Below are 14,388 nucleotides of genomic sequence, written 5' to 3'. Positions count from 1 at the left end.
AGGAGGAGGAGGAGGAGGAGCTGGAGGAGGAGATGGAACCATGTTCACAGCAGGGTGGCACCCAGGCCAGCTCATGGCCATCACTGGTGCATGGCTGGGGGGATACAGAGGACACAGACGATACACCTCCCACAGAGGACAGCCTTTCGTTGCCTCTGGGCAGCCTGGCACACATGAGCGATTACATGCTGCAGTGTCTCCACAACGACCGCCGAGTTGCCCACATTCTAACTTGTGCTGATTACTGGGTGGCCACGCTGCTGGATCCCCATTACAAGGACAACGTACCGTCCTTAATTCACTCACTGGAGCGCGATCGCAAGATGCGCGAGTACCAGCGCACGCTGGTATACGCGATGCTGCTGGCATTCCCATCTGACAGCGGGGCCACAGTGGAAGCACAAGGCAGAGGAGGAGGAGGAGGAGGAGGTCGCCAACGCAACCAGGGCACCGCCAGCACCTCAGAAGGCAGGGTTAGCATGGCCGAAATGTGGAAAAGCTTTGTCAGCACCCCACAACAAACAGCAGCACCAGCAGCTCAGATGGAACGTCTTAGCAGGAGGCAGCATTTTACCAACATGGTGGAGCAGTATGTGTGCACACGCCTACATGTAGTGAATGACGGGTCTGCCCCCTTCAACTTCTTTGTCTCCAAATTGGGCACATGGCCTGAGCTTGCCCTTTATGCCTTGGAGGTGCTGGCGTGCCCTGCAGCCAGTGTATTATCTGAACGGGTATTTAGCACGGCTGGGGGCGTTATAACAAGCGCAGCCGCCTGTCCAGAGACAATGTGGACAAGCTCACGTTCATTAAAATGAACCAGGCATGGATCCCACGGGACTTTTCCGTACCTTGTGCAGAATAGCAATGGATACCGACCTTACCCACCCATTGTTCCATTTTTGCTCTTTCTCACTCTTTTGGGGTGTACCCTCATTTAAAATTTGTGAAAAGAAGCAGTGTTGGCTACCTCGTCCTCCTCAGGGCCAGATTAACGTAGGGGCTATGAGGCTGCAGCTCCAGGCCCCTACCTTTTATATAGGCCCCGGGTTGGCCATATTCACTGTTACCGCTCTTCTGTCACTTGTAAACACAGAAGTCTGGCTTCTATGCTCGCTTCCCCAGGCAGCACCCTCAGAACCTCCCCACACAGCGCGAAGGCCGGACAAGGAGGGACAGTTGCCAATGCATGGATGTGTTTATGGGCTTCAGAGACAGCATTCCATGTTGAATTAGGCATGCATGGCTGCACCCTTCCTCCTCTGGGTGCATGCCAAGGCACGGCCCTTAAGGCCCTTCAAAATCCTCAGCACCAAGCCCATGATGCTCTTAATCCGGCCCTGGTCCTCCTCCACCGCCGCTTCCACCTACACCGCCCATAGGTGTGCGCAGCCTATTGCATTAGGGTGTGCACCCCAAAGTTTCAATACACATGCATGTGTTTGCCTACATGTACATGGCCCCGATACATTACTCTCCCTGCTGGCAAAGAGAAATAGAGCAGAGCAGGTCCGAGGGAGATCTTTCCCATCTCCTCACTGGCAAACAGAGTGATAATGCTATGTGCCCTAGGTGATTAGGGTGTGCCCAGGCAGACCCGGCACACCATGTGCGCACGCCTATGACACCGCCACATCCACCACCACCTCAACCTCCCTCCTACTCCATATGGGCCTCGTCCTTCAGAGATGAAGAACATTGTTTTATTTTTCTGTTTTTTTTTTGTTGTTTTAAGTTATTTCCCTATCCACATTTGTTTGCAGAGCACTTGCCATGCTCTTAATTACGTTTTGCTGCCATTTGCAGCACTCTAGCCCTTTCCTTTGGTGTTTTAGAGCCATTTTAGTGCCTGAAAGTTCGGGTCCCCATTGACTTCAATGGGGTTTGGTGTCCGGGAAAAGTTCGGCAAAAGTCCGGGACACGGACCCGGACTTTTTTTAAAGTTCGGCCGAACCCGTCGAACACGGACATCCAGGTGTCCGCTCAACTCTAGTGTGGGTTTGAAACATAATGTTTTTGTTGAACTTTTTTAAGGTATCCTAATGTGTCAATGTTCTTACAACAATATTTAATGTGTACTCTAGTAGTACAGCTCACATGATTTAGCTGTTTTGGCTACCAGGGGACTGCCCTCTGGAGTCAATCACCTGTTGATTTAATGATTCCTTAGTCTGACATGCGCAGGTGTGTCTAGTCAGATTAATGGTTTCAAGTGTTTTTCATTTGTCTGTATATATATATATCTGTATGAATGTCTGATATTTCAGCTATGACTTAGACACCAGTTGAGGTGCGAAACGCGTTATCTGTACCATGTTGTTTTACCACCGTTTGCTGTATGATTCCTCATTTTATCATTTTGAATTAAGGTGTTTGCATTGGAGTGCTGCCATCTAGTTCCATTTCTTCTACAAGCCCCACCCTAGTGTAGAGCCGAAAAATGTATTCATCTCTTATATGAACAACAATGACTCAGTTATCTATAAGAAACAATCCCTTGAATTCATAAAGAATTTATTGATGCTCTTTAGAACTCTTCCATGCCTCCCTGTGACACATGTCGGTACTTGCAACAGATTTGTATAGGAAAGGAGGCATGGTGGAGGCTGGTCACTCTGTCTGAGGTGCCTCCTTGGCATTCCATGCTTATATTTTTAGGTGAAATTCAATATTAGCTATAATACATAAAATAAAATGGAACCTCCGTGGTGTAAATGGGAGCCCCAGTGAGTTACATCCCCAAAGTTCCTTATACCCTTAAACCATATCCCAGCAGGGATCCTCCTGAATTCTCTGTCAAAAGCTTGGGAGATAAAGACAGATTAACCTGTGCTGTCTGTTTATGTACATGACCACACTCAAAAACTAACCGAGGCTTAAAACTTTAGAAAATATATCTAAAACAAACAAGGACTGCAAAATGCATGCACAAAGCTAATGGTACTACAATGCTCCAGTTCAAGTTCCAGAAAAGTTCCACAGACAAGAGTACTTAGTACACTAACCTCCTACTGTCTTTTTCAAATGTAGTTTATTGAGTTGTAGATTAAGTTAAGTTTAGTTTACTAGTACTACATTTGTGCAGTTTATCACCACCACGGGCAGCTCCCAAGACAATTCTTTTTAAAAAAATATTGCAATAATCTCCATTTTATTCTCTAGGGTCTCTGCTAAAAAAAATATATAATGTTTGGGGGTTCTAAGTAGTTTTCTAGCAAAAACAACTGCTTTTAGCTTGTAAACACCAAATGTCAAAAATAGGCCTAGTAGGCAAGTGGTTAAGCCAATATTTACTTAAAATACATGGTATCTTAGTATGCAATATTGCTTACATACATTTTTGCATACATACACAAAATATTTCCATGTGAATCATGAATGATATGATATTAATGGAGCAATATGATCCAAAAAGAAAAAAATGTGAATCAAGCCCAGTGAATACAAACATTATCAGCAGCAAAGTATGTAGTAGGTTAATAATAAAACATAATTGCAGTCAACAAAAGATTATCTAACTATGTTCTTAGGCCTGCTTTAAAGCTATTTTACAACGTGTATGGAAGCCTGATACTGTTATCATACATTTGAACAGCTGCTCCTGCCAGTGTTCAGTAAGGAGATTAATAAAACAGAACAATTTTCCCCTTTTTTGTAAATGGTAGCAAGCTACATTAAGACACCTGATATTTTGCAGAGTTTAGTAAAGGCCTTTGAAATGATTCAGACTGGATCTACTTAGGTAGCAATTTACTAAACACAAGTCAACAAGAGCCTATTAGCAGACAAGACTTTCTAAAAGTCATATAGACTCACACTGTGAAATCACAGCTGGAAATACAAATCGTTAAACTAGTTGGATCATTCTGTAAGTGTGTTAAAGTTCAGCCTCATTTTCCCAGTTGGGGACACAAACCATATTACTTGTCTGGTAATTTTCTGGTGGGCTAAAGTGCTTTAATTTCCACTTCTGTTCAAGCTTCCAAAATTTTCCCTAATTAATCTACCAGTTGTACTACAAAACTACCAGAACTCAATAAGGTTTCTATTAGCATAAACAGCTGAATCAAATGCCAGTGCTAGAGTTTAACAAAAGAGTTGAGGTCCATGATATATTTTTAGAGGGAACATTTTTTTTATACGTAGCTCAGGGTTTCTAATTCTTGTGCCAGGCATAGTTATAATGAAGCAATGTATACAGCATGGTATGAGGGCAACACAGCAAAGGAAATTTAAAAACATAATAGGATACCAATTTGAGATACAAACAGTCATTTTTTGTTTTTTTTTCAATTAGTAATTGAGAATATAAAGCAATCAATGGCATCCAATAAGTTATTTTTTCAGATTTTCTGCTGCAAGCATCCAAAGGCTTCATTTAGCAGGTTTAAGCAATACCTTAACTGTTAATAAATGGACATCTACCAGCAACTGGTGAGAGAACAAAGAGACCTTTGGTAATGAGGCTGTGTTGCTCACCTTAAAGAACTTTCAGAAGATTCAGTACAAGTAAGTATATGAGACTTGGTGGGTTGCAGGACAGGGGGAAGGTATTTAAAATCAGTTATTCTTTACATTTTTTGGCTATAGATTTTCCTGTTTTATCTACTAATAGTGGTCTAATTTTTCTATTACGGTTTCAGGTAGTTCCATTTGGTCTAGTTTTTTTGTAGTCCCTTATTTCAAGCAATTTTTTAATTTCAGTCCTGTTGCATCATTTTCTTCTTTCCTTTAAAATCAAAAAATAACGCCTTATGGTTTCTTATGCCATGTGTGATCCCTGATTTTCACACCTACCATGGCCATTAGGAATAGGACCCACTCTCTATACTGGATTTTTAAATTATTTTTTTTTGTTGCAGAATAAATTAGTGAAATCACCCAAAATAGCTTGGAAATATTGCTGGAGAATCCGTGGAGACATGTATTTAAAGCAAGAAAGTGACTCTGTAATAGGGATGAGCTTGGGTTGGAATGAGTTGCCACCCTGAAGCTAAATGACCTAATATGGCCACATAGCCATATTAGGTCAATAACATTGACTTGCCAGCTGTCTTCTGGGTTTGGATCAAACCCAATCTCATCCCTATGGTTTAACAAAAAAATTATATTTTAGTGGCCTGGCTTTTCAGAACCCCAAGCCTTTTGGCAAGTCTGCTGAAATCATTTTATTGTCTATAGATTTAATACTATAAATATCTAACTGGATCAATGATAATTGTGCCCGTATTAGTGTACTTGCAACAAAAACAGATGAGTTCTGCCCATAAGATTGCTGTGTATGTTTGCTTGTATTTTTTCCCTCAGAGAATGTCTTAATTACCATTCTGCTAAAACGTTGTGTATTAGTACTGCTTGGACCTTAAAGAAGGGGGTACAACCTGAAAGCTTGCCCTGAAAATGTGGATGTTAGTGCAAATAAAAAAAGTATCATGGACAGTACTCAATTGTTTTTTTTTTTTTTACTGGAGCAATGAAAAAAGACAGGTTATGATGAAGTAGGCCAAAAGGGACCTAAAAGGCCCCTATTGCACCAGTGTGAACCACAGTAAGGCTTTCTTAAAAAAAGGTTTTCCACGTGCCTCTCTTCAATCACAAATCGGGAAATCAAGCAGTCCAACACAAATTTTAGGAAAGTGGGTGGAGCAGTACAAATAATTCCTTTATGCTCTTTGGCTAACTGTACATCAAGAGCTGGTCATTTATAGCACAGATGTAGCCTAATAATATGATGCCATTTATTCCAAACTCCATACAGCTGTTTTTTGTCATATTAGGCGGTATCTGTACCATAAACCAACAGTTCTGGATGTTCTATTGAACCAGAAGCATAAAGGAATTATTTGCATGGCTTTACCCACATTGCTAAAATGAAGAATACATCTCTTATCTTTGGAAATTGGTAGTGAATTAGGTATGCTGATACCTTCTCTTTTAAACAATGTAAATATTTTTTTACAGATTGAATGGGGATGGCAGATAAAATGGTAATTTAATTGGCAATGAATATATGCACTTAGCTTGACCATTTTTTCTCTAAAGGTATCATCACATGCATGCATGCCCTTTAAAAGCAATGACGCTCTTTCAAAGCCTGGTCTTTTCCCCATGGCTGCTGTTATGTAAAGATGTATTACACTTAAATGTCAAAATTGAATTGCTAGTTATAGTTAGATTTGAAGACTGAAGCCAGCTCCAAGGGAACTGAGTGTACAAAGCAAGTGCACATAATGCTTCAGTGGGCTGATGAATAGGGTTGGTACTAGTCCTATATGAGCGTATTCAAAAAGGCAATGATAACCTCACATTTTAGAGTAAAGAAAATTATTGTTGGAAACTTTAACTGGAAATTAAAAAATTAAAGTGTTTCTAAACCCTAATAGTGCTCCCACTTCTAAATGGTAGGCCAAATTGGCAGCCACTGATTTACATGCAAAATACGTTAGAATTGTTGTACTAAATATCTTTAGAGGTTATCTATAGTGGAGAACAGGTGACTTATTTTCCCTTTTCTCCTGCAGCATGGCCTGGGCTGGGGGCAGGGCTAAACTGGAGGGATTCAAGTGCCCTGTGATATTGTCTCAGTTTTTTCAGGTCTTTCTTCTGAGTCTGTGCAAAGCAAGGATCTGATCTACCTACCAACGCCTTTGCACAGATCAGATCCTTGACTGACAGTTCCAATCCACTTTGTACAGCCTGGGGAATGGGCCTGAATAAACGAAAGCAACATCACAGGACATGTGACCCACTCCAGATTATCCCCACCCCTATCACAGGCCGCAGTAATCCAGGGAATTTCCTTTACAGTAAGCCGACTTACATTGAAGGAGGGAGCATGAGTAGTGTAGTGACAACAGTGTAGAGGCTCTGTGAGCTCACAGATCATTGCCACAACACTATTGGTGACTGCAGGCTGTACACTTCACTTCTTTATAAATAAAGGTTTTATCAAATAACCACTATCATAAGCAGCGCTCTATCATATGTATAACATACAGATAAAAATAACCTTAATATAAGTAACATTTCTCTGCATGCATATATCATTATTCAGTTGTATTTTACCATATTAACACATACAAATTGTCCTTCAAATAAACAATTATTGAAAGTCCACCACATGTGAGTCCAAAAAATAGGTGAGAGTGATATTCATGGAGAAGGGATCAACCGTGATCCGCACCAGAAGAAAACAAGTCACCGCAAGTGAGTCCCACTCCCTTTGAATTCAACACTCACCGCTAGTCATTATAAGAAATGCATCAACATTAGGTGTCTCTCCATGATCTCTCCTCACACCTGTCCTCAGTTTAAGGGATATGACAGCTCATGCAGTACAGAATGGTTTGACCACTAAATGGTCAAAAGTGCTTTATATAAGCTGTACATCCACTTCAAATCATGGCTCCACAAATTGTGCTTGCACTACACTGAGTGATCTGTAGGGGGCAGGTGTTGATACAGGTCCTGATATAGACCTGTATAAACACCTGCCCCCTACAGATTACTCACTGTAGCACCAGCACAATTGTTGGAGCCATGATTTGAAGTGGATGTACAGCTTATATAAAGCACTTTTGACCATTTAATGGTCAAACCATTCTGTACTGCCTGAGCTGTCATATCCCTTAAACTGAGGACCGATCTGAGGAAAGATTGTGTAGAGATGTCTTATGTTGATGGTTTTCTTATAATGACTAGCATTAAGTGTTGAATTCAGAGGGAGCGGGACTCATTTGCGGTGAGTTGTTTTCTTCTGGTGTGGATCACGGTTGATCCCGACTCCACGGATATCCCTTTTACTTATTTTTTGGACTTCTCACATGTGGTGGACTTTCAATAATTTTTTATTTGAAGGGCAATTTGTATGTCTTGATAGGTTTAAATACAACCAAATCACTATATATGCATGCAGAGTAGAGATGAGCTCGGGCGTGTTCGAGTTCGTACGTGCCCGATCCCACCAGGGAGTCAACACTGCACTCCACTAATCACAGGTAGTGAGATATTTCCTGATCTGTGCAGCTGCGGATTAGGAAATGTCTCATTGCCTGTGATTAGCGGAGTGCAGTGTCGGCTTCCTGGCGGGATAGGTCACGTATGAGCTCAAACACGCCCCAGCTCATTCCTGATGCAGAGAAAGTTCACTTATATTAAGGTTATTTTTATCTGTATGTTATACATATGATAGAGCGCTGCTTATGTTAGTGATTATTTAATTGTTATTTAATTGTTATTAATTGTTATTTAATTGTATGTTATCTCTTAGAACATGAGTTGATTATAGCAGCAGCTAATTCATGCTTATGTAATAAGCCAAATATTGACAATTATTGCAAAAAGGATTGTTATTTCACAGCAATCCAGGAGCGCTTTGTAGGGTAGATTGTTTTTTTTTTTTTACAGAATAAAGATTTTATATCTAACCATAGGGCACCTACACATAAGAGTTTCCTTTTTTTTAATGATTTTTTAATGACACTTTAAGAGTCCATGCACCCTGGCTTAAAAAAATGCCAGTGCTCTTGGCAGGAAAAAAAATGCAAATTTTGAAAGTTTCTTGTTCTAGCGTTTAGGAGTGTTTAGCAGCTTTTAGCATTTTTTCTGCCAGAAAACCGCTTTAAAAAATGCCAAACAGAAGGATTTTTTATTCTGTCTTTAAATGCTGAGCTAAAATGACCTAATGTACATTGACACATTGGATAAGATTATAATATAAAAAATAACCACGCTAAGCACAAAATTGTAATAAAGCTGCAGCTGTAGTGGGAAACACTATAAAAATAAATGTAAAAAGAAAGCAGCGCTAAATTGAGGTGTAGAAACAAATCAAACTAAGATGGAAAACTTATATAAACCAATTAAGGTGAATAAGTGCTTGTATAAGCCAATAACGTGTCTATAATGAATAATCCAAAACATTAACACAAATTGTGTAAATTTTATAAATAAATGAATAAAAGTCCAAAAGAGCAGCAAATCCAAATAGGGGTGCTGTGTGCAGGAAAGGAGTCCACCACCAATTTACTGTGACTTCATCCACGCCATGTGCTGCATGCTATAATCTATGGCGTGGATGAAGTCACAGTGAATTGGTGGTGGACTCCTTTCCTGCACACAGCACCCCTATTTGGATTTGCTGTTCTTTTGGACTTTTATTCATTTATTTATTTATTTATAAAATTTACACGATTTGTGTTACTGTTTTGGATTATTCATTATAGACACGTTATTGGTTTATACAAGCACTTATTCACCTTAATTGGTTCATATAAGTTTTCCATCTTAGTTTGATTTGTTTCTACACCTCAATTTTGCACGGCTTTCTTTTTACATAGGATAAGATTAGTTGATTTTACTGGCAAAATGCTAAACTCCTCTAGTAGCAGCATTTTTTTTAAACCAGTGTGCTTGGTCCCTAAAGCTGAACTCCAGGCAAACAGCGGAATGCACAGATGAAAATACACCTGACAATGTATCTGTATTTCTACCATCCAGCCCTGAGATTTACAAAGTCCCCTAACACAGCACAGTCCTGTCTGCCAGGGCAGGAGATCATTTTTATCTCTTTAGAAGAAAGGTTACATTTACAGGTCTTGTCCCTCTTCCAACCTGTGATTGAACAGTAAAAGGATAAGCAGCAAACAGATCATCTCCGTGTTTGTTGTTAACATGTGAACACAATTGTATAACTAACTGCTTCCTTGTGCTGCTTCTTTTTCCTTAGTCAGAGTTCTCCTGTATAGTGACTGCAAAAGGCTGATACCAAGTCAACATCAGTGTAATAATCAACAATAAACTGTTAGCATATATGTACGGCACAAATTTATTTAGCTCTGTGATAGAATTTGTGCTTTACTTATATGCTAAGATTTTAGCTTCAAATCTGAATTACTGTTACCTGAATTGTACAGTATAAAGCAAGTTTATGACGGTTATGAAGGTTATGATGCTCTATTATTAACATCTGCATTTTCTGAATACAATTTCAAATATAATATAATCTATTGTACAATGTATGGTCTGCTTTTAATGTCTGGGATCCCCCCTTCTGTAAAAAACACTAATTCTTAGTATGTGCAAAAGGTATCTGTAAATAAAAATGTTAGATCTATACTTACCGTAACCCCTATCTTCTGAATTACTGATGTCAGCTTCCTTTTAGGAAGATGTCTAGGGCCAAATTTTGTGAGAAGTCCATTGCAAGAACATCTTCTCACAAGACTTGGAATGCTCAGAATTCTTTGGAAGGAGGGTGATGTCAGTATTGCCTGGGATGAGATAAGTATAGAATCTAACCATTTCCTTACAAGAACTATTTTCATACTAAGAGAAGGAGATCATTATGAGGGGGTGGGGGGGGGGGGGGGGGGATTCTAGACATAATAAATTGACGTTGCATTTTATTACAAGGTCGGCTTTAAAGAGAAGCTTGCATAATAGCTTATCGATTAATTCAATACTAAATGTTTGGAGAGTTGCCTAATGCTCAGCTATCACATGACATAATTTACCTTCTGTGTTGGATGTACAGGAAATCGGGTCACTGGTAGACCGGACTATATTGGCAATTCGGTATTTCCTGGCATGATGTTGCTGGATAGCTTTTTCCAGGCGTCCTGAGTGAGGTGTTGGATTTACAGATAAGGTTCCAGGTGATGGCAGGGATTGACCGGGTGGTTGGCTAAATACACCGCAACACATCTTTATAGGTATGTGTGACACTTTCTTTTCTTTTGCAGAAAGCTGAGATTCTCTTTCTTGTGTGTTAAAATTTTCAGGGGAAGAGTCCAAGGATCTGGACTGTGTATAACTGTCACAATCCTGCCTCTGAGATCTGTCTGTGGAGGCTCTGCTTCCATCATCATCAGGTGAACACGGTGAATTGGTGAGGTGAAGGCCACAGCGGAGACTATGTTCTAAGCTAGCACAGCTACTTCCTGTAGCAGCTGTGCGTATGGTACTGTATGGAGAAAAGTCTGCAGAACGTAAAGAGCCCTGGACCTCCAGAGAACAGAGGTCTTCTGAGGAGCAGCTATGGGCTGGCATATCAGCCACTTCGGATACCAGAATGGATGTGCTATCCACAGACACTGTAACAGACAAACAGATAAAGGAACATTAGCCAACTTATATTACACTTTAGAGATTATTTTACATTGTGTATCTATGAAAAACAAGGTAATGGTTGGAGAAATATTGATGTCATGGCAATATCAGAAAAGTAGTGATGTCCCAACTTATATTTGGTAAATGAAAAATGGGAACACTTAGTGTTCAAAATATGTGGGACTTTACATGAAGTGTGGCCAGTATACACATAATGATAATAATATCACATATACATCTGCTGGTAAGCATATAGAAGCATAGGGTTGACGTGATGTGTTTATTAACATAACCAAAGCAGTTAACATGAGGTACAGTAAACACAAGACAGGTAAAAGGGGACATAAATGAAGTACATATGGATAACATGATAAGATCATAAAAAATTATGAGGAATAATAGCAAAATAAACCAGAGGGCGTAGAGTACAAATAAATATGAGTAATAGGATGCATGTTGAATAAGGCAGGAGAATATAAATGGCCTCCATGGCTCAACGCGTTTCCTGAAAAGTATTTCACTTCATCAGGAGCAGGCACATTTCTAGTTTCTAAAAAAATTATATATATATATATATATATATATATATATATATATATATAATGAGAACAATAATGCATCCAAAGGGGGAGCATTTGAAAAAATGAAAATTGTATAACTTACAATGGGGTATTGGTTGTCAATGAGAATGTAGATTTCCCAGAGAAACGTACCTGTCAACCTTATGCTTCTATATGCTTACCAGCAGATGTATATGTGATATTATTATCATTATGTGTATACTGGCCACACTTCATGTAAAGTCACACATTTTTTGAACACTAAGTGTTCCCATTTTTCAATATAATCAGGGATGGAGACTCAATTGCACGAGTTTCATTTAAAGTCCCATCTCCCTTTCTTTTCCCTTTTTTCAACATCCCCTTCCCTTCCCCCTTTTTTTTCCCCTTGTCCTCTTAACTACTTATATTTAGCAAAGTTGAAAGGTTGACCAATACACACATTTTTGATTTAATGAATGTAGCATGAAGAAAACAGATCCCCAAAGACTTTGAATGGTGGTCATGTTTGTACACAAGATCTGACCACCCTCAGGGCAGATTGTAGCCCATCTGATCATTTACTGTACCCCATCAGCAGAAAACAGATGACATCAGGGAAAACCCATGAAAATTGGACCACTGTTGCCCCCATGGGTGGTCACAGAAGGGTATATTTTTTTCAATCTATAATCAAGTCATTGGAGGATTTGGACCTGCTGTTATACTTGCATGATGGTCACTGTAGTACAAAAATTGTGCTATGGTATTAAATTGTTATTGTAGAGAATAAAAAGATTGGATCCACCTGCAAGCTTGCTGAAAAATCCTCCTCTGTGATATTGCACAGTAGGAGGTTCATATATTACAATACTTCAAATAAAATTCACCACTTTCTATTATATTTATAACTATCCTTAGTCTATCAAATTAAACTACAAAATGGGATTTTTCGGTTGCCATATAGCAATTAAGAGAAAAACTATATACCAAAAAAGTCAAAAATAGCTTTTGTTTACGAAATTGTACAAAAGTCCCATAAACATATATAAAAATCAAGGAATTGATATTGCTAGTAGTACCATAGCTATATACATAGCATATATTTAATAGGTTAAATGCTTTATTCTCCTAATTGCAACCATGGCCACAATATTCTCTTTCATGGAGTTCTCATTCCCTTCACTCACTGCTTTTTACAGGCATCCCTGACAACATCCTGCACAGAATGTGCAATATTTCATGGGATACTTACTGTATAAAGATGTTGCAAAAAAATGGAAAGCTAAGAAAAGATGTCATGGTTGTTATTGAAATACTGGGAAGGATCATATCATCACAGTAGACAGTCCCAAATTTGTAAATTATACTTGTTAGATATAATGGCATAGCAAATCTCAGTATCTACAGACTACAAGTAAAAGATTATTTTCAATGTCACTATTTTTCAAGCTAAGAAAATTTGTTTTGAAAAGTTATTTAGGGGTGTAAAGGGATTGGTAAAAAGCAAGCAAGTGAAAGATAGGGTTCAACCCAGGTTGGGCTGTTCAAAACTGGCAAAGATAGTCAAACAAAAACAATCTTCTGTTGATGCATTGATTTTTATTATATTTTTTATTTTTTTCATGATTAAAAAACAAGGTGTCCCATAAATGGAGTGCCTTATTTTGTAATAGGTTTAAAAGTGGTCATACTCAGAAAATTTGTCATAGGACTAAACTTCTGAAGAATTCTCTTGCATTTTACCAGTTCATGCTCTGTTTTGTACATATCACGAGGAAAGAAGATTTTCTAGATTCTACGAGCAAGCCTTGTGTTGCAATACCAGCATGAAAATTTCTGCAAAAGTCAATTGCCCTTGTACTGTAATTGGTATTGTCATACCTTACTTATCTATTAATAAAAAGGGCTATAGTATAATATTCTAGCAATCATGCAGAGACCCTATTTACTACTACATGTATGCATTACAGCTCGGTTTATTTTTAAAATATAGAATATTCTGTATTTGTGTATTCTGTATTTCTGTATTTGTTTTTAATCTGCATCATGGAAAATTCCAATTCAGAATGTTATTTTCTCAATTTGTATAAAAACAAAAAAAATTACAATAGTGTGAAAGAGACCTAAGGCAGCGTAGCATTGCAAAGGGGAATTTGGGGCCTTTCAGAACTATTCAACTAATTTCTGAGCAAATAGTTTTCCTTTTTGTTAAAATAGGAGACTAACCAGGGCTGTTATTCATACAAAAAAAAACTTCTGTTTTATGTGTTTTATGCAGTTTTAGCTTTATCCCAACTCTACCTCATTTCCCTCTTGTCTCCCTGTCAGATGTCTCCCCCCCCCCCCCAAAAAAAAATGGTTGATAAAAGATTTTACAATGATGAAAGAATTTTTTTCTACTACAAAATTAATTTTATAACAATGCCATTGTGTTAAAATTTGTACATTTCCAAGGACAAGTGTTGAATTCTTTCTTCTCTAACAAATAACGCACAACACGGTATATGTAAAATGTGTTTTGAACATTTTGTGTCATTTACTTTAGCACAGAATTGTGTAGTAGACCAAATTTCTTAAAATGTGAATAGCTTTGAACTTAAGCCTGGTACACACGATCAGATTATCGAATGATCTGTCGTCCGTTTTTTGTTGCATGCTAGTCTCATGTGGAAAGTGAAGAGGTTACTTTCATATGAAAATTCCCGTACAACAGAATTCAACTTCAGAAGTGATGTGA

The 14,388-nt window shown here is 38.6% G+C and overlaps 1 protein-coding gene across 1 annotated transcript in view; it reads right to left on the bottom strand.

The window, feature by feature from the left end:
• ENTREP2 (endosomal transmembrane epsin interactor 2) overlaps positions 1-14,388 on the bottom strand; it is a 1,128,669-nt gene that overhangs the window by 81,110 nt on the left and 1,033,171 nt on the right. Inside the window, exon 9 of the mRNA XM_082254059.1 lies at positions 10,515-11,093. Coding sequence (XP_082110185.1) covers positions 10,515-11,093 — 579 coding nt within the window. The remainder of the gene's footprint in view (positions 1-10,514; positions 11,094-14,388) is intronic.

This window comes from Pelophylax lessonae (assembly GCF_965119305.1).
Source record: "Pelophylax lessonae genome assembly, chromosome: 4".
Classification (NCBI taxonomy): Eukaryota; Metazoa; Chordata; class Amphibia; order Anura; family Ranidae; genus Pelophylax; species Pelophylax lessonae.
This window is presented reverse-complemented; position numbering and strand designations above follow the sequence as displayed.